At 41.9% G+C, this 17,509-nt stretch overlaps 2 protein-coding genes across 3 annotated transcripts; one reads left to right on the plus strand and one right to left on the minus strand.

Moving 5' to 3' along the window:
• Window positions 1-813: 813 nt before the first annotated feature.
• stat6 (signal transducer and activator of transcription 6, interleukin-4 induced) lies at window positions 814-13,600 on the plus strand. 2 transcript variants are annotated; one of them, XR_009956907.1, is made up of 20 exons: window positions 814-1,487; window positions 3,823-3,968; window positions 4,156-4,300; window positions 4,780-4,860; window positions 5,147-5,318; window positions 5,998-6,092; window positions 6,433-6,581; window positions 7,363-7,479; window positions 7,648-7,815; window positions 8,269-8,356; window positions 8,430-8,552; window positions 8,693-8,785; window positions 9,995-10,198; window positions 10,279-10,373; window positions 10,459-10,592; window positions 10,999-11,148; window positions 11,243-11,303; window positions 11,411-11,482; window positions 12,012-12,354; window positions 12,584-13,600. XR_009956907.1 is itself a non-coding variant. In XM_037479346.2 (19 exons), exons 2-19 carry the CDS (start codon window positions 3,835-3,837, stop codon window positions 12,067-12,069), a joined length of 2,139 nt encoding a protein of 712 aa, XP_037335243.2. In that variant the 5' UTR covers window positions 814-1,487; window positions 3,823-3,834; the 3' UTR covers window positions 12,070-13,600. The 2 variants fall into 2 exon arrangements, 1 of the variants encoding a protein (XP_037335243.2); XM_037479346.2 differs by having other exon boundaries at window positions 12,012-13,600.
• Window positions 13,601-15,906: 2,306 nt separating this feature from the next.
• mipa (major intrinsic protein of lens fiber a) lies at window positions 15,907-17,473 on the minus strand. Its single transcript, XM_037479337.2, has 4 exons — window positions 16,743-17,473; window positions 16,405-16,569; window positions 16,210-16,290; window positions 15,907-16,089 (listed from the first exon to the last, which is right to left on the minus strand). The coding sequence occupies exons 1-4, from the start codon at window positions 17,100-17,102 to the stop codon at window positions 15,907-15,909; spliced, it is 789 nt and encodes a 262-aa protein (XP_037335234.1). The 5' UTR covers window positions 17,103-17,473.
• Between the last annotated feature and the right edge of the window lie 36 nt (window positions 17,474-17,509).

The following is a 17,509-nucleotide window of genomic DNA, read 5'->3' on the forward strand; positions in this document are numbered from 1 at the left end:
AACAGCAGCAGCAACTCACCACACCTGTGAAGAAGACACACACAGAGCAGCCGGACATAACAGTATGTGTACACAAGTCAAAATAATTTAGAATAAAGTAAAGTAGGTCAAAAACAGGTGTGCTAAAAAGTATGTCAAAAAAAGTCACATTTTGCCTTTATGTATATTGTAAGTCAAAAGGACACAAACAAACAATCAAACAAAACATCTGGCGACCAAAGCTCACAGGCAGATGACTCGGCAGGTCACGTGAGGGAGGAGAAGGAGATGGAACGAGTTCCTGTAATTTGTGGAAGTGCGTCACAGAAGGTCGTTCTTCTTTGGGTTCAGCTCACAGCCCTTCAGTTGCACAATGCTCCCCTCTAGCGTTCGTTACAGTATCATCACTACCGTTCTTTATATTTCTATGTAGACGAGTACAATAGTTTTCGGATATTACAACACTTTTCTCATTTCAGTCCCTATTTCCTGATTGAGTAAAGTGTGCAGGGCACAAAGAAAAAGTTCCTCCCGGGTCTCTGAACAGCTCGCTTTATTTGAAGTGAGTAATTGTCGCGCTGTTTGAGCATCTCACTGTAAAATGATCCTCACACTGACATTTTCCTTCCATGAACCTTGGTGTATGTCAACCAGCCTGTATATAAAAATCCACTCCACAAAACCTCCTCCGCGTGACTATTAGTCCTGGCTTATTTTACCATGTGTCGTCTTCTACAACAACACCGTGTAATTGTGCGACTTGAAGGCACTGCCATTAGCTGATGGTATCACGTGTCTCAGTCGTCTTACTGGAAGTTACAGCAGAAAATGACTCAACGACACTCCGCCTACTGCTCCCTTCTGTGGAAGCGCACTACACGCGGTTGCAGTTTCGCTTTCAAGGTTGACACTTAAATGCCAATCTAATTTTATCCGTAATGTTCCCACTATTATTACTATTATTATTATTATTCGAATAGTATTATTATTTGTATGACTATTATTATCATCGTTAAAACGCCTCAGAGTGCATGCATACCGCGCCGTGTGACGACACACAAAGTGGGCCAAACCATAGCGGGCATTTGAGACATATTTTGCGCTTTATGCTGTTGTGTACGCGCGTCCTTTCACGCACAATCCGTTCCCACCTGTAGACAGCGTTGGGGCCCATGAGAATCGAATGACAAGGTCATGTCAGAACTTGAAGGCAGGAAATGATGCGCGCTCCCTCGCTTCTGTTACACGGTGCGCAACAGGGAAGTAGACGGAGCCCATTTGCCACGGCGCACACAAGTGGTCGGTGCCAAGCAGCTCGGTGCCAAACTAAAGTGGTTTCTCCTCTGTTAAAACATTAAAACCACCGTGACGACGCAGCTTTTTAGGGACGGAAGGGAGGGATGGAGGCAGGGAAGGCTCGCTAGGTCGTTCGGGCTGACGGAGTACTTGACGCGCAGAGGATACCACAGCGGTTTTTTTCAATGTGTGAAATCGACATTTAACTGAAGGTAAGTTAGGGAAATGGTCTTGTGTCAAACACTGTCTCGAGACACTGTCTCGAGACATCGAAGTGTAATCGACGTGTGGGTCTTTGGCATGTTATGAACTGTTGTGTTATGTGTGTCAGCCTGAATTACAGCCTCAAATCCTTCAACAGTCAACGATATGCAAACCCGCACTAGTGATCGTGTCCAGATCAACTTTATCCTGCTGAAAAGAAGCGTCGGTCACGATCTCTACTTGTGTATTGATTTACCAAGGATAGTGCACATTGATCCACATTTCAGACGTACTGTGATCCTTGAGCGGGTTATTACAAATGGCCTTAAATGACCAAAATAATACTACAGCGAGCACCTTTGTACAACAGTGTAGAGTAAAATAAAACACAGTGAAGATGCGATACAATCAACGAAACGCACATTTACATTTAAAAAACAGTCAATATGTAAAGCAACAGGAGTATCAGAGATGAGGTGCTATGGTTGACATCTCTCTGGGTTTGTGTTTAAAGTTATTAGTGACCTCTGAGGAGTGTGACATGTCTGTGATGCACAACACAGGGCCCGAATCACCCGAATCCATCGTCAGAATGTGAGGTTTTGTATTGATCGAGGTAGCAACAATCTCTACAAATGTAGTCCCGCCCTCCACGCTCAGTGGTTCACAGTTACAGTTCCTACAAAAAAAAACAGCTTGATTCTGTTTAATGTGGCATTCATGTGGGAACGGATTAGACACGGATGGGGTTTGAAATGCAGTTGTATTTAAATACAGCACATAGTTCATATCACATCACTGTATTTGATTGAACAGAAATGGAAGGAGCGGTGTGATGGTAAACAGGGCGGGGTGGAGGTATAAGAGTGAGGATTAACTGTGTGTTCTTTCTTACTGTTTATCTTGGCACTTTTGTCGAATTCAGTATTTAAAATAAAACCAAGACAGTCACAAGGAATTGTTTGATAGTGAAGAGGTTATAATTAAAGTAGCTACAAGAAACGTACAGTGTTATTCAAGAAGTCGCAGTGGAATAGAGTGCTTTTGAGTGCCAGAGTTCCTTCAGAGACAGTTTTTTCCTGCAGAATGGATCTGGGTACAAGCACCTAGATGCAATTTGTATTCCAATGAATGGTGCTGCAGATGTCGTCTGCATTGAATGTCGGTCTCTGGTCCACATTCCAGGCTGTAGGATGCAGCGCTGTGTTTTACTGTTAGAGCCTTTCAGCGTGACTTACTACACACTGACACAGTTTAACTTTCTTCTTGTAGTGGACAGATTTTCATTTCATAATAACATCAAGAGATGCAGTTTAGTCTCACTGAGATTACAGAGGAACTAAACTGCAAGTTAACCAAGTTACGATTGGTAGTAAGCCATTCATTCCTGACTTTATTTTGGAAAATGGTCAATTTATTTTATTATCTGTAGAAATTTGTCAATAATACTGCGTACAATTTAAAAAGTTTCAGCTCATTTATGAATATTAAATTGAAATAGCAGTATTTTAGTTAGAATGTTGAGGTTTTTGGACATTGAATTTAACAAAGTTAATTTAACACTTGAACGATGAAGTTGTTGCTTAGTTGATTTTTATACCAGTTTACAAAGCCAGCTGCTTACCACAGCTGTCAGTCTTGATGCTATGATAAGATAACCCTTTGCTTCATATTTAAAAGTAAAGAAATTACGTACGACCTCGTAAACTAACCCACTAACTATGATAGTTTACTATACTTGTCAATTGTTGATGTGTCTCTGTCTGAATAAGCCTTTCAGTTGATTGTCAAATTATTGTGCATGACAGATAAACAGTGGGAATGTCTTTGGTAGCTAGGTCACAGCCTTTAAATAGGATTGCATAACAGGTATTTCCAGTTGCCGCTAGTGGATTCTTTTTTTTCCGGTAGGGCCAGCCAATCAGGTTCAGTAAACGTCCCAGTATGATTCAATGCAAAAAAGGTATCAAACATGAATTATTACTTTGCAGTTATATATTTAATATTTATTCCAACAGTTTAACATAATAAGTACCTCTTATTCAAACAATTTAGTATATATGTATACACAAATAGACACATATTGACTTTTTTTCATGTAATTAAAAATAAATATCTTTTTTGTGGCTCCCGGTGGGGCCACGCCCCATTGCCCTCTATGGACTAGCCCCCAAGGCTTTTTGCTTGATTCACACTTGTTCAGTCAAAGAGAATTACTCTTTGGGTAAATTCAGTGTGAATAAACAGTTATAAAAGATTGCATGCCATGTTGTGTCTTTGTATTTGTATTTCTAGACTTTCACATTTTGTATGATGTTCGTTTACACCTTTTTATTCCTGCAGCCCTCTCTGATCATGGCCCAGTGGAAAAGTGTATCTCAGATGTTAACGCACCTGACTGATGAAACTCTCAGCAGCCTCTATCCACCAAACGCCTTCCCCATTGAAGTCAGATATTTTTTAGCTGAGTGGATTGAGGGACAAAGATGGTATGACACAAACTCACGTGTGCACATACTGTATATTTTACATCACTGCACACACTGTACAACTCCACTAAAGCAGTTACACTAACTTGATTGTATGTATGCAGCATATGGATCCATGCAAGTGTTTATTTTTGAATGCATATACAGTATAACCATGGCAAGTGTGCGTGCCTGTGTGTGCCCACAGGGACGACTTTGTGCTGGAGAATGTGGAGCAGAAGATCCAAGCTCAGGCTCTCTTGGACCAGACCATCAGCATGCTGCAATCAATTGCACAGCAGTCCACCAACGTGGTGGACAAGATGAAGCTGATGCAGATCAGCAAGAACATGGTAAGGGAACTGTGTCCCACCACAGGATTCAAGTTAGAACTTGGAACGCTGAGTATGAATACATTTTAATGCAGTAATTTCAAGTCATTGTTATTGTTAAGCAACTGGTATTAGTCGCAGTGACTGCAACCGCTGCAACCAAAGACAGGAAGGTGCTTTGTTCATTTCTAGGAAGAAACTGTGTTTCTCATGAATGATGGTCAATGATGGAATGATGGAAGTGTCGGTCGGGCTGTAGAGAGCACTTACACAACAAGCACTTAAAAAGGAAAAACAAAAGCCTATGTACAGTACACGGATCACAGCATACCAAAGAAAGAATCTGAAACTATTGATACACTAATCTTTACATATTATTTGGCAACAGCAAAAAATGAAATGTACTGTCACCAACTGTATAAATCACTGCATACCAGTTGCTACGCAGTGACATGACGGACTGTTTTACTAACGTGAGGACATATGTTGTTGATTCACAGACCATTTTCCAGCAGCAGCCTCTACAGTTTGGCGTGATGGTCAGGGACATCCTGAAGGAGGAGAGGGTTTTGCTCAGCACGGTAAGATGTCTTAACAAATACTGTCTACCCCTTCACGTGAGCTGTCTCATCATTTTGTACGATCTAGTGAGGCATGAGCTTAGAGTGTAGATTAAAGGTGACAAAAGAAACGCATCACAATTATAGCCGCGCAGCAAAAATGCATGCAAACTACTTAGCAGGCAGTAGTATTACACATTGGATCTGAAATACAAATGGTATACCTGCAGATTCATGAGATTGGTCAAGTTCAGAAGAGGAAGCACCAACTCTGTAAGTGTATTAAGTGCTGTTCCATTTCTTTCAGGCGGTTCAGCCACAGTTCCAACAGTACCCGAATGGAGAGTCCTCGTTCGCCAACATGCAGGATCTAGACCACCTGGTTCTGAAGGTACTAGATGTCCAGGACATCCGACAAAAGATGCAACAGCTGCAAGCAGATCTCAACTGGGATAGAGAGAACTATGAGAGTTTACAAGGTATGAGACACAAAGCGAAGCCAGTTCAGTGTTTCCCCATCATTATAACTGGGGTGCAAATAAATTGCATGTTTATTGCAAATACAAAACATTGGCCAAATGCCCCGGTTCATGCTTCATGAGCAAATAAAGAATCCCTTTGTGTTCATTTCTAAATCTGCAATAATGGCTTTTTAGAGAGGTAGTAACATGTTAATATAATGTGAACAGTGGAGTTTTTTGCTTTTTGTATCTTATTCCTCTTACATGCTATTTATTAGGTAGTGAAATATCCAAATAAATTAAAGTAAATAATTATAAAAAATGTCAGTATCCTTGTGACATACAGGCCTGACTTCCTATTTAAAAACGGACATTCTAAATATACAGTGAAAGTGTATATTATAAGTGTCAAATCAGAAGTATATCTGGTCAAGCTCTTGATGTCATGTTCTGTGGGACTGACATACTCGCACATCAACCTTTATTCATCTGATTCTTTTTGCAAGTGTCACCGTCATTGTTCCTGAATTTAAAATAACTCACAACCTGTCACATGGATGACTCACTATCAGTTAGTTTCTTGTCAGAATAATGGTAATTATTCTTTAATTGTCAGGCCTTGATAAAAGTTGTCCCTCCGCTTATTCATTTCTGTTTGTTTAGACTCAACATATGATGTTATGTACTGTTTGAACAGGGGCAATTCAACCCAATGTACTGGACCCCATAGAAAAGCAGAAACTCCAGACTCACATCCAGCAGCTGGAGTTCAATGTGAAAGCAATGGCCACGGTGAGCTTTCAAAGGTTTTTGTTGGTCAATTAATCAGATAAGCGACAGAAAACAATTAAAAAGGTTAATTGGTCAGTCAGTTCGTTATTTCATCAATTTACATGTGTGGATTCCACCCCCTTTAGTGTACTGTAAGAATGTGCAGCTTTTCTTTATCTTCTTTAATCGTTAAAATGAATCGTTTCAGTTTTTTTTTAATGTTGTCCAGGCAAAATTAGTAACTGGGAGCTTTGGGAATTTCAGAAAGTTGAATTGTATGAATTGTACCTGCTGAGGATTCAACCATTGATGGGTAATGACCAGAGATGTGTAACATGTTTGGATATTGGTTGTTGTGTAGAAGCGCTTTCAGCTGCTGCAGGAGTGTGTGGACTGCCTCGACCAGTGTCAGACCCGACTGATCGGCAGCCTGAAGGCGTGGAGGTGGGATCAGCACAAGGCCACCATTGGACAGCCATTTGACGACAACCTCAACACCCTGCAGACCTGGTGAGGTGCACACCATTCCACTTATTATTTCGTGACAGTCCTTGGCTTTGAGACCCAAAGGAATTCAGCAACTCAGTCAACCATTGTTTGTTAGAAAGGTCTGGGTATGATAATTAAGTTGTATTCTTTGATAAACATATCATATTGAACGTTAGACGCAGAGTGCGAAAAGTGGTTAATGGTAGGTTGGTAGGCCGCTCTGACTGAGGAACCTACCACCGACCATCGGCACCTGCCGCTCTGACAGAGGAACCTACCACCGACCATCGGCACCTGCCGCTCTGACAGAGGAACCTACCACCGACCATCGGCACCTACCGCTCTGACAGAGGAACCTACCACCGACCATCGGCACCTACCGCTCTGACAGAGGAACCTTCCACCGACCATCGGCACCTGCCGCTCTGACAGAGTAACCTCCTACCAACCATCGGCACCTGCCGCTCTGACAGAGGAACCTTCCACCGACCATCGGCACCTGCCGCTCTGACAGAGGAACCTTCCACCGACCATCGGCACCTGCCGCTCTGACAGAGGAACCTACCACCGACCATCGGCACCTGCCGCTCTGACAGAGGAACCTTCCACCGACCATCGGCACCTGCCGCTCTGACAGAGGAACCTTCCACCCACCATCGGCACCTGCCGCTCTGACAGAGGAACCACCACTTTTCACACTCAGCGCTACTGAGTTATGAATGATGACATAGTTGTCAGTTTAGTCTCCTTCTCACTTTCCTTCTTACTTACTCACTGTCTGTCTATATATTGTTTCTGTTAGGTGTGAGCAGTTGCTTGGCGTAAATGGAAAGCTGAGAGAGGAGTTGTTGCTGATCGGGGAGCCGATGCCGGAGCTTAAGGAGAGGCTGGGCAAACTTCTGCAGGTTCTGATTCAAAGGTAGCACAGCACTCTGCTTTCTTTTCTATATATTTCATTTAAAATTGAGACCGATGAAAAAAAAATGTTTTTAACTAAATGTTTCCCTTACAGATAGCGCTGTAAATTACTTACCTTCATACATCCTTTAAATCTGAATGATGTCGTTTTCACTGATGTCTCCTTCAGCTCTCTTATAGTGGACAAGCAGCCCCCGCAGGTCATTAAGACTCAGTCCAAGTTCTCCACAACCGTGCGATATCTTCTGGGGGAAAAAGTTGCTCCTGGGAAGCCTGTGTTGCTGAAGGTGCAAATCATTAATGAAATCCAGGCCAGGAACCTGGGAGGTGTACCTAAGTGAGTTTTATACACAGCACAACATGCACACTGTCAGGGGAGAGGGAAACTATTCCAATTTATTCAAACATAATATATTAATGGCATCTGAAATAACTTCATAATGTGAAACCCTATTCCTTTAAAAAATTAAGAATTATTGAGTTTTCAATGTTTTTGAATGAATCCTTTCTGTCTGCTCAACACCTCCACTATAAAAGTAGCTAAGAAACTTGTGCAGTAGAAAGAGCCTCGCGCGTTACATTAACAACTGTGAATTCTGTTGATATCAGTGTGGAAATCGATTCCCCTGCTTCTATTTGTGAATGTGTTATACAGTACATCATACTTGACCATATTGGTCATTGTTTGAAGCCAAAATGATCAAACAACACAGAAAGGGTGCAGTTAAGGTACTTGCTGTATTCTTATGCAAGAGAAAAAACTACTATTACAACTTTTTCTCACATGCAGTGATAATGTTGGGGAACTGATCAACAATACAGCCATCCTAGAACATAACACATCCAGTAAAAGCACATGTGCCACCTTCAGGAATATGGTATGTACTACTCTAGATTTGTCTTAATTCTTTTCATTGTTGAGTGTGAACTAATTCGATTTGGGTGCAACAGTCCATCAAGAAGATCAAGAGAGCAGATAGAAAGGGATCAGAATCTGTGACAGAAGAGAAGTTTGCTCTTCTGTTCTCGACGGAGATCACCATCACAGGATGCGACACTCCCTACAGGATACAGGTTTGTCCCTGGTCATTCTCAAACTTTCCAATAATATTGAACACAGCTGCATTCAATGTTGTTATATACGCTTCAGCAGTAATAAACTGGGGCTTACAGCCACATGGTCATGTAACCTTAAAATGATGTCATCGTTATAGATGATCTCACATCCGGTGGTCGTCATTGTTCATGGAAGTCAGGACAACAACGCTTTGGCCACCATCATCTGGGACTGTGCCTTCTCAGAACCAGTAAGTGTAAAACTGTGCTCTTTTTCTTCCTCTGCTATTGCTTTCATGTTTGTCTTTGCTTTACCTCCACCAGTCAAAGAACTCAAAAGGAAGAGATTTTTTCGGAAATGTGGTTTATATTTGTTAGTTTGTGAATGTTTTGTACTATCTGGACCTTGAGTCTGAAATAAACGTTTGATGGGTTGATTCGTCACTGGCTCTGTAAGTCAGTGGACAAGCACATTGCAACACACAATCTAACAGCATATTGTTATTGGCAGTGTAAATTGTGCACATAGATAATGCATTTTACATCTGGAAAACATTGTCCATAATGTTTGACTACACTTGAGTACCAAGCAATCCAATTCCTCGAATCCAACCAGAGTCCCACGGTTCGGTCCCTCGTTTCACAGTTGGTTGAATGCCGATAAACCTTCCGTGTGGAGAGCAACACAAACAGGCTAAAACGAAGCCGTGGAATTCCCCAACTTGTAGAACAATCAACCGCGTGGCCTCTCAAGACCACGTCCAAACTTGCATCCTGTTTGTGTGCCATGATTTTTTATTAGTTCCAACTGGCGTGTTCCTGCTATGAAAGTTTGAATCAATTGTGTTTTCCATAAACGTAATGTTATAGGAAATAGACATGTATACATCTGTTAAGACTTGGGGTGTAAATGGATGGACCAAAATGCAAAGAAGACACACAAGACAGAAAGTGAGTTTTAATAACAAAAGCTGAAACCAAAAACTAAGTGAGCATTTGGTAGCAAGCAGCTCACTCAGCACAAAGCACAAATGAAAACATTCCAACACTGTAAGGCTGGCCAGCAGGGCTTTGAGGCTATTAATAGGAAACCACATCCAAAATACTGGGAAGAATCGACTGATGAAATACAGGTGTAGTGTAAAACAGGCAGTAAAAATACCCTAGAAGCAGGATGCATGAAAAAAGAAAGAGAAATATTCTTCTCTTATGAGACTTGAGTTATTAAACAGAATATTCAATGCAGCTTTACAACGTTAAGTAGGAAGTGAGCCACAGACTCACGTTAATGTGCACTCAAGCTCTTTCTGAGCTTTCTGTTCGTTGTTCTCTTTGCTGTGTCAATCTTCATTTTGGCAGTAATTGTAAATGCATTGGTTTTAAAAAACTACTCCTGCTTTGACATCATTGTAAAATCATATGTGATTGCATCATGCCAGCCTCTTTGTTGTTGTCATCAGGACAGAGTCCCATTTCTGGTGCCGGAACGCGTGCCGTGGAGGATGATGTACAGTACTCTCAACAGTAAATTCACCTCTGAGGTCATGACCCAGCACAATCTGGACCAATACAACCAGCATTTCTTGGCCCAGAAGATATTTGATAAGCCTGACTTTGCTGATGATTTCAGCAACATTTTGGTTTCCTGGGCCCAGTTTAATAAGGTACAGACAGATGTAGTTCCTCTCGCAGACGTCCACAGGCTATCATCCCCCTGTCTAACAGCGAAGGTTCAATCTTACAGGAGGTTCTCTCCGGTCGACCCTTCACTTTCTGGCAGTGGTTTGAGGGAGTGATGGAGCTGACCAAGAAGCACCTGAAGGAATACTGGAGCGAAGGGTCAGCGGACACTCGTGCTTTTTCAGTATTAGATGTGATCTGCTACAGTCTGTAATAATGTAATAATAACGTTTTGTTCCACTAGGTTGATATTTGGTTTCATTGGGAAGCAACATCTACACCTGATTCTCAAAGACAGGCCCAACGGGACTTTCTTGCTTCGCTTTAGTGACTCAGAGATCGGAGGCATCACAATTGCATATGTGTCGGCTTCTGAGAGTAAGTGTTGGTGTGGTCATAACTGATGAATCTGAGGTTCATGCATTCAATTCAGTGACCAGGGCAATTATACTGCAGTTTCATAGTTATGTCTTTTACATTTGTTTTTCTTATGTGAAGGCATTTCAAGGCTTCATTTTGAGATGTTGACCGCTTGTATTATATTTAGAGGTTGTTTTTATACATGTATTACATTTTTGGGTGTCAATTATTGCTGTGACACCATAGTTTATAATTGGTGTAGAAACACAACCTGCATTTTTGTACATTCAGTGAAGTTAAATGGCTGTGAGGGCAGAGCGATTTGTTGGAGCTACTAATAATAATCATTTCAACAATTGGAAGTGTCAGCCTCCTCCTCACACACACACACACTGACATATCAAACCATGTATTTCCCTCCTAGATGGAGGACAGAAAATCCAGAACATCCAGCCCTTCACCAAGAGAGACCTTGAGATCCGTTGCCTAGGAGACCGCATCCGGGACATAAGCCACATAACTTGCCTGTATCCGGATTTTCCAAAACATGACGTTTTCAAAAAATTCTACACAGGTACATAATTATCTTCGTGTCAGATTTATGGGCTGAAGCTCAAGTAAGAATAGACAACTAACAACAGTTTTGTTAATGCTGTTGTCTGATCTAGAACCCCAGCCACCACCCGTTGGGGACTATATCCCCGTGTCTCTCCAAACCAAAATTGGCACGTAAGGGACAAAACACTTCTTCTTCATCTTTGGATGCAGTTAAAGTACATACATACAGTTCATCAGTGTGTGTGTGTGTGTGTGTGTGTGTGTGTGTGTGTCTGCAGGGATGCTAACTCAGACTCACCCCAGACTCCAGCAAACCCTGGAAGCCCTCACAGTGTTGGTGGCTTCTCTAAGTAAGTGTCACATCTACACAATTCTCTCTTTCATTTTATTCCATACCTCCAACTCTGCTGTCCTTTACCAGCTTGTGACATTTTAAAAAGTAAAAGCCTTTATTCTTAAGCACACTTACTGCCACAAGGACTAATTGTATTTCAACAAATGACAAGCACATGCTAAATTGTTCCATAGTATAAATTATTTTCAGCTTAATTACAAGTTCCACACGAGAAAAGTGTTACACAGGTTTAGACTCCTCATTAGGCGTACAGTGTTTCGTCATCCTCATGCGGCATCAGCTCATTAGATAGAAATCAAAGGTAAAAGTTATGTTTATACTAAACAGAAAGTCAAATGAAATTAAATTTGGCTGCTTAAAAACCACACTGGTATCTCGTCTGATGAAATCCTAGTGTAATGTGGCCTAATATCAGGTTTTTCCTGATCAAAATGTATAAAATTTTTTGATTTAGAATTGGACCAGTCGGCTTCTTAACAATATAATTTTGACCAGGCCATTGTGTGTATGTGATTGTCTTCTAGTACTAACGACCAAATGGATCTAGATTTGGAGCAACTCCTCCAGACTATGGTTGACTAAAAGGATTTCCCATCAAAGTTGGCGTTGGAGTGCAAAGCAGAAAGAGACCGGAGCCAAAGCCTTACCTTCATATAAAAGGAGACTTTTTTTCCTTCACTTTCATCATTCATCAACAGATTCACCTACTTTAGAGAAAAACAATTGTATTTTTTTTTTCCCATGTAGGTTTTCTATGTGGATAGATAGAAATCAAAGTAGATAAATCGGAAATCATTTTGAGGACAAAGTCAAAACAGAGAAAGAACGAAAAGTGCCGGCATCCTCGCTGTGAACCTCTTTAAATGTGTCTCACTTCTTGTTAGGTTTGTTGATGTCGGCCACTTAGTGGACGGGCAGCCACCAGAAATACTTCCTAAGGTTCATGTTGTTGTCTGTGTTTGAAGAGGAAAGCCTATCTTAGTGTTTTCTTCTATTGTATACAACTAGTCTTTATGATGGCTAATAGCATGGCTATAGCATGTCATATACTCACAGTATGCATGGTAAACACTTTCTCACAGCCAATGTATATCAGGTCAATTTGCCGATACCTTACTGGAGGTAACAGTGAATGCGGTTCAATGCTACAGGTGCCAGAATACTGGTGCTTTCAGACATGCATCTAACAGCCCAATGCGGCACCTCATTCTTCTTCCAGTCAAAAAAAACACCCAACGACCGAAAGCTTGTTTTGCAGATGGACTTTTGATGACTGATAATGGTAGTCAGTGTCTAGATCAATTCCATTTTGAATTTCCTATTGGCAAGTTAAATGCTTTTAATATGAAGCCGCAGCAGTAAAAGGTTTGTTGGGTTTGTAGCAGTAACGTGATACAGAACGTTTTCCAGGTGCAAAACAGACCCCCAGTTCCTATTCTGCAAATACATGTATATTGCAATACTTACAATACAATTTCCATTGTGTTATTAGTGCCCTTTGACAATATGTTGTGACTTTTATTTGAACAAAAATCTTTACGATTATTAAGCTACATTAAAGACTCAATTATGTGTATTTTTTGTTCTCTGTCAGTACTTATAAAAGCCTATTGCCTTTTCTCTTCCGATGCTACACAATTATTGGAATGTCTGCAATCTGAGGAGTAATACAACTAATACATATAGAGAAAGTAGCCTAAATGATCAACAGTATATTTCCATACCCTTGTTCTCAAGTTTCACATTATATTACTGGTATGTGAAGTCGTGCTAAAGTGCCAGGGATATAGGTTAAGGTAATTAGCTCTGTAGTCAAAAGGACACATACCAGGGTTAAGAACAACATCAGCCTGGCAGGAGATGCATTAGCTTTGCCTTGTGGGAGCTTATGTCTACAGCTGCACGTTTATCAATCATCAATTTTCCTAATTAATCAACTTTGGGTTTTATGAGAATCTTTGCACTACCTGCCATCCCTGTCAGTTTTATGCATGTAGTAATATTTTCACAGGTTGGATTCACAATGTTGTATGTTTATAACCTTTTATATCTTGTACATTCTCTTGAATAAATCACTCAGGTTACTACTACAATCATATATCTTTACACTGTGGGGACAAATAAAATCTGTTTTTGTTCGTAAAATATTAAGCATTTTTGTGAATTTATTTACAAGAAGCGATATATCTCCCGTCAGCCGAGCTTGACAGATACCACAGCTGCTTTTGGAAATATCTTAAACATTGCAGAATACGTCCTGTACGCGGCTGCAGACTGGATTGTTGCTTTCACAGCCCCGGAGCTGTTACTGAGATAACCAACTCATTTACAAATGTTTTTGGAATTGGTTCACGGACGTGCTTTTTTGAAGGATGCAAAAGTACCGGTTGTGTTTGAAACCATCTATTTAAATCACATGTCGACAGTCGGTCTTAAAGAAAAGAGACAAAGAAAAGATTGGAAACAAAAGGATTCTCTGATTTTTTTTGACATATAAAAAATAATAAATCAATGGTATGCTGATTGGGAAGTATGTACCATGAAGGCTGTTGAATGAAAGCACATTGGTACATAGCATAATTGACATCACTTCTATAATCAGCCAAAGAGGAGACATTGCATAACTAGCATATTATATTTCCTATCATCATGAAATTATTTTAAAAAAAAAAGAAAACTTTACACTGTACATCGCAAAGCTTGTAAATGTAATTTCTACTCAACCACTGCCAGGGAAATCACACTGAAAACAGATTATGTAGAGGAGGCAGAAAAAGAATCATTTCATTAACTGCTCAATTGAAGTTTACTAACTTCTATCAGCGCCCCGTCCCCTTCCCTCCCTTTAGATGTGCCCTCATTAGAGAAGAACCAATGGCTGCCTAGTGAACAAAGAGAAGAGGGTGGGGCCGCCAAGCAAATGTAGAACTTCAAAGTAAATTCTCTCTTGTGTAGATTGTATGAAAATAAAGATGTATATTTATTGCCCTGTACAAACACACTAAACCTCACGGTGGCCTTCTCTCTTCTCCCGAATGTCGATAAAATCTTATTCTCACGGAGCCACACAGCTCAGCGCAGAAAAGAGAAGCCAAGCAACAAGCCACCTCACCTCATGCTGAGCTGATGTGACAAAGACCCTTGAGTTGCGTCAAACAACACAATTCAACTATAAAACACTTGTTCATCATGACGGCTTGTCAGGTTAGCATTCTGTGTTTTTCCATGGCAGACACGCAAAACTAAAAGCAACCCAACTATCACACGCCTGTACATGAATCCGTGATAAGCGCTGCTCTAAAAGCAAAGCTAATGTCAGAGAAGTCATTTAAAATGTACAAAACAATAATCACTTTCAAAGCAAGTTGTCTAAATCTGGTACAAACCTGCAGATTTTAAGTTCTGTAAATATAAGTTTGTTTGTAATTGTAACTTCAATGAAGACTGAGCTCAGAAAAGACCAGTTTTGTGTTTTGTGTTTATTTTAATATAAATATGAACGTGTGTGTGCTTCACTATATGAGACACCATCTGTAAAATGAAGGGAATTCGGCTTAAAGACTTGACCCGAAGGCATAAATTAAGATATAAAAGAGGGGGATGCTCTAAACGTAGAGTCTGCTGAACTTCTGCAGTACCAGTAGGGGCGTGGAAAAGGCCACATCTTTCCTTAAAATATGCTTATATGGTAAAAATAAAAATAAATGATACAGACAGAATTGTGGCAATAAAAACAGAAAAAATAAAAATGTTCACTAAAAACAAGCATACACATGCACAGATACATGCATGCACACCCACCCTGTCTCACACAAATACATTAAACTAAAAAAATTGAGCCAAATAACTACTGGTAAAATACAATACGGACATGTGATTTTACCCAAAGTTTAATATACTAAACTTAACAAAAGGCGAGATCACACTGGATCAAAATGGAAAAGCATGCAGAAGTCCACTAATCTACTGCAGTTTCACTCCTAGCGGACTACAAGTTAAGTCGAAAAATAGAAAGAGAGAGAAAATGAAAGAAGGATAGCGAGAGAGGCCCCTGTCCTGAGCAGTTCCAGCCACCTGGTCAGCCGGGAGGGACTGACTGACACCGCAGGGCACAGGGTGCTTCCTTCAGTGGCAAGTCTCCCGCTAACCCTCCATCTTTGTCCTGCAGTCCAAGGGGAAGGAGGGGGAAGGAGGTTAGGTAGAGGTAAAATTAGGCAAAATGGTGGGGGGGGGGCATGGCCTTCTCTGTAATTTGGTAGGTCCGGTTCTGGATTCAGAACAAGGATCGCAAAGGTGTTTGGGGTCTGTGTTAGTATGCGAGGAGGAGATACGTTCTGGGTTGGTTGAGGAAGGGCCGATAACTGAGGGGTGCAGATTGAGGGGTGAGGTGGGGGGGGAGCTAATCTTCTCGTCCCGCGCTTATAGGGCCTGTGTCTTGAGCTCAATGGGCTCCCTGGTATCCTGCAGTCCCTCGGCCACTGATGGCCTGGTACCCTTGAGGGTGGCGAGCCTCTCGGAGAGGCCGCGGTCACGCGGGAACAGCAGGAAGTCATACAGCAGAGCACCCAGGGCACCGCCGATCATGGGACCCACCCAGTACACCTGGGACAAGCCGAGAAGACAATGAGCACAATGATTTTAGAGTTTTGAACTTAATTTCGTATTCACATGGTTCGCAGTAATCTGAAGGGTAAACGAGATTCACGAATGTAATCATCTTACCCAGTGGTTGACAAAATTCCTGACCAGGACGGCAGGGGCGAAAGACCTTGCTGGGTTCATCCCGGCTCCGGTGTAGTATATCTAAGAGAAACACATGTGGTAGTTCGGGGTTAAAAACGTCAATGTGCATGTGTTGACGTGATAGCGCGCTTCGTTTTTTTTGAATGATTCAGATTTCCCGCAGTTGGCTTTTACCCCGAGGAGATGCCCCATGAGCACGGAGAAACCGATGGCCAGGGCAGCAGAGCCCAGGCGTCCATTGCGCCTCTCGTCAGTCACAGCAAAGACGCAGACGACAAGCTGCAGGGTGAGGAAGACCTCCATGGTGGTGGCCATGCCGAGGCTGATGCCGGGCTGCAGCTGAAAGATGGCGCGGAAGGATAAAAATTCACGATGTGAACGACCCAATTACAAACACACCTTCATGAATGCATGTTGCTCTTTAAACCAGAATTGGCAACTGGGTACATACAGCGTTTAATCCATACAAAGTCAGTGTGTTTAATATTGGACTGTCATTAAGGTGATCTTACCGTGTTTAGGGCTAGGTTTCCTCTCAAGTTGGTGGGCGTGACCCCGTAAAGCACAGCAGCACCGGCCACTGCTCCAAGACACTGGGCCACGATGTAGAAGAAAGCACGGAACAGAGACATCTGAGAGCCGATCAGGTAGGCAAAGGTAACAGCTGGGTTGATGTGTCCCCCGCTGATGTGGCCGATGGACTGGATGAGGGTGGCAGCCGCCAGCCCGAAGCAAAAGGCCACATGGAGAACATTGAGGGGCCCAGTGGTATAGCGGAGGGCTGCCCCCAGCCCAAAGAATACAAAGAACATCGTGCCATAGAACTCGGCAAACACAGCCCGCCAGAAGGACATGGACTTGAACTCCCACATGGTGAAAAGTCAACAGAAGAAAATAACTAAGCAGCTAAAATGAGATGTTTCTCCTCAGAGAAATGGCTGAGCGTAAAACCCCCAAAAAGGACAGGAGAAAATGGTAAAAAGTTTGCAACTGTAAACAGACTGTTGCTCTGAATTTGGATTGCTTTCACAGAGAGCTCCTTTGGGGAGCAAAAGGCCAGTCTCTGTGCGCCCAAGTGCCAACCCTGCTGGTTGTTAGTAGAGGAACATGGATAGACAAACGTTAAGTATGTCCCGCAGACATTCAGCCTCTTTACCAGAGCAGGGGGAGCTCAGAGGCCTTTTTATAACACCCCAGGGGCCACAGCAGCCCCGCTGGGCCCAGGGGAGGAGCCAGCACACAATACCACATATCAAAACATATTCATTTAACCCCTCTC

Source organism: Pungitius pungitius, chromosome 1, assembly GCF_949316345.1.
Source record: "Pungitius pungitius chromosome 1, fPunPun2.1, whole genome shotgun sequence".
NCBI lineage: Eukaryota > Metazoa > Chordata > Actinopteri > Perciformes > Gasterosteidae > Pungitius > Pungitius pungitius.

Coding starts and splice junctions, on each gene's coding strand:
- stat6 (XM_037479346.2), top strand. CDS start 3,835: ATGGCCCAGTGGAAAAGTGTATCTCAGATGTTAACGCACCTGACTGAT. Junction 3,969..4,155: donor TGGATTGAGGGACAAAGATG/GTATGACACAAA, acceptor GTGTGCCCACAG/GGACGACTTTGTGCTGGAGA. Junction 8,553..8,692: donor ACACTCCCTACAGGATACAG/GTTTGTCCCTGG, acceptor TCATCGTTATAG/ATGATCTCACATCCGGTGGT.
- mipa (XM_037479337.2), bottom strand. CDS start 17,102: ATGTGGGAGTTCAAGTCCATGTCCTTCTGGCGGGCTGTGTTTGCCGAG. Junction 16,291..16,404: donor TCATGGGGCATCTCCTCGGG/GTAAAAGCCAAC, acceptor TGTTTCTCTTAG/ATATACTACACCGGAGCCGG. Junction 16,090..16,209: donor GGAATTTTGTCAACCACTGG/GTAAGATGATTA, acceptor GGCTTGTCCCAG/GTGTACTGGGTGGGTCCCAT.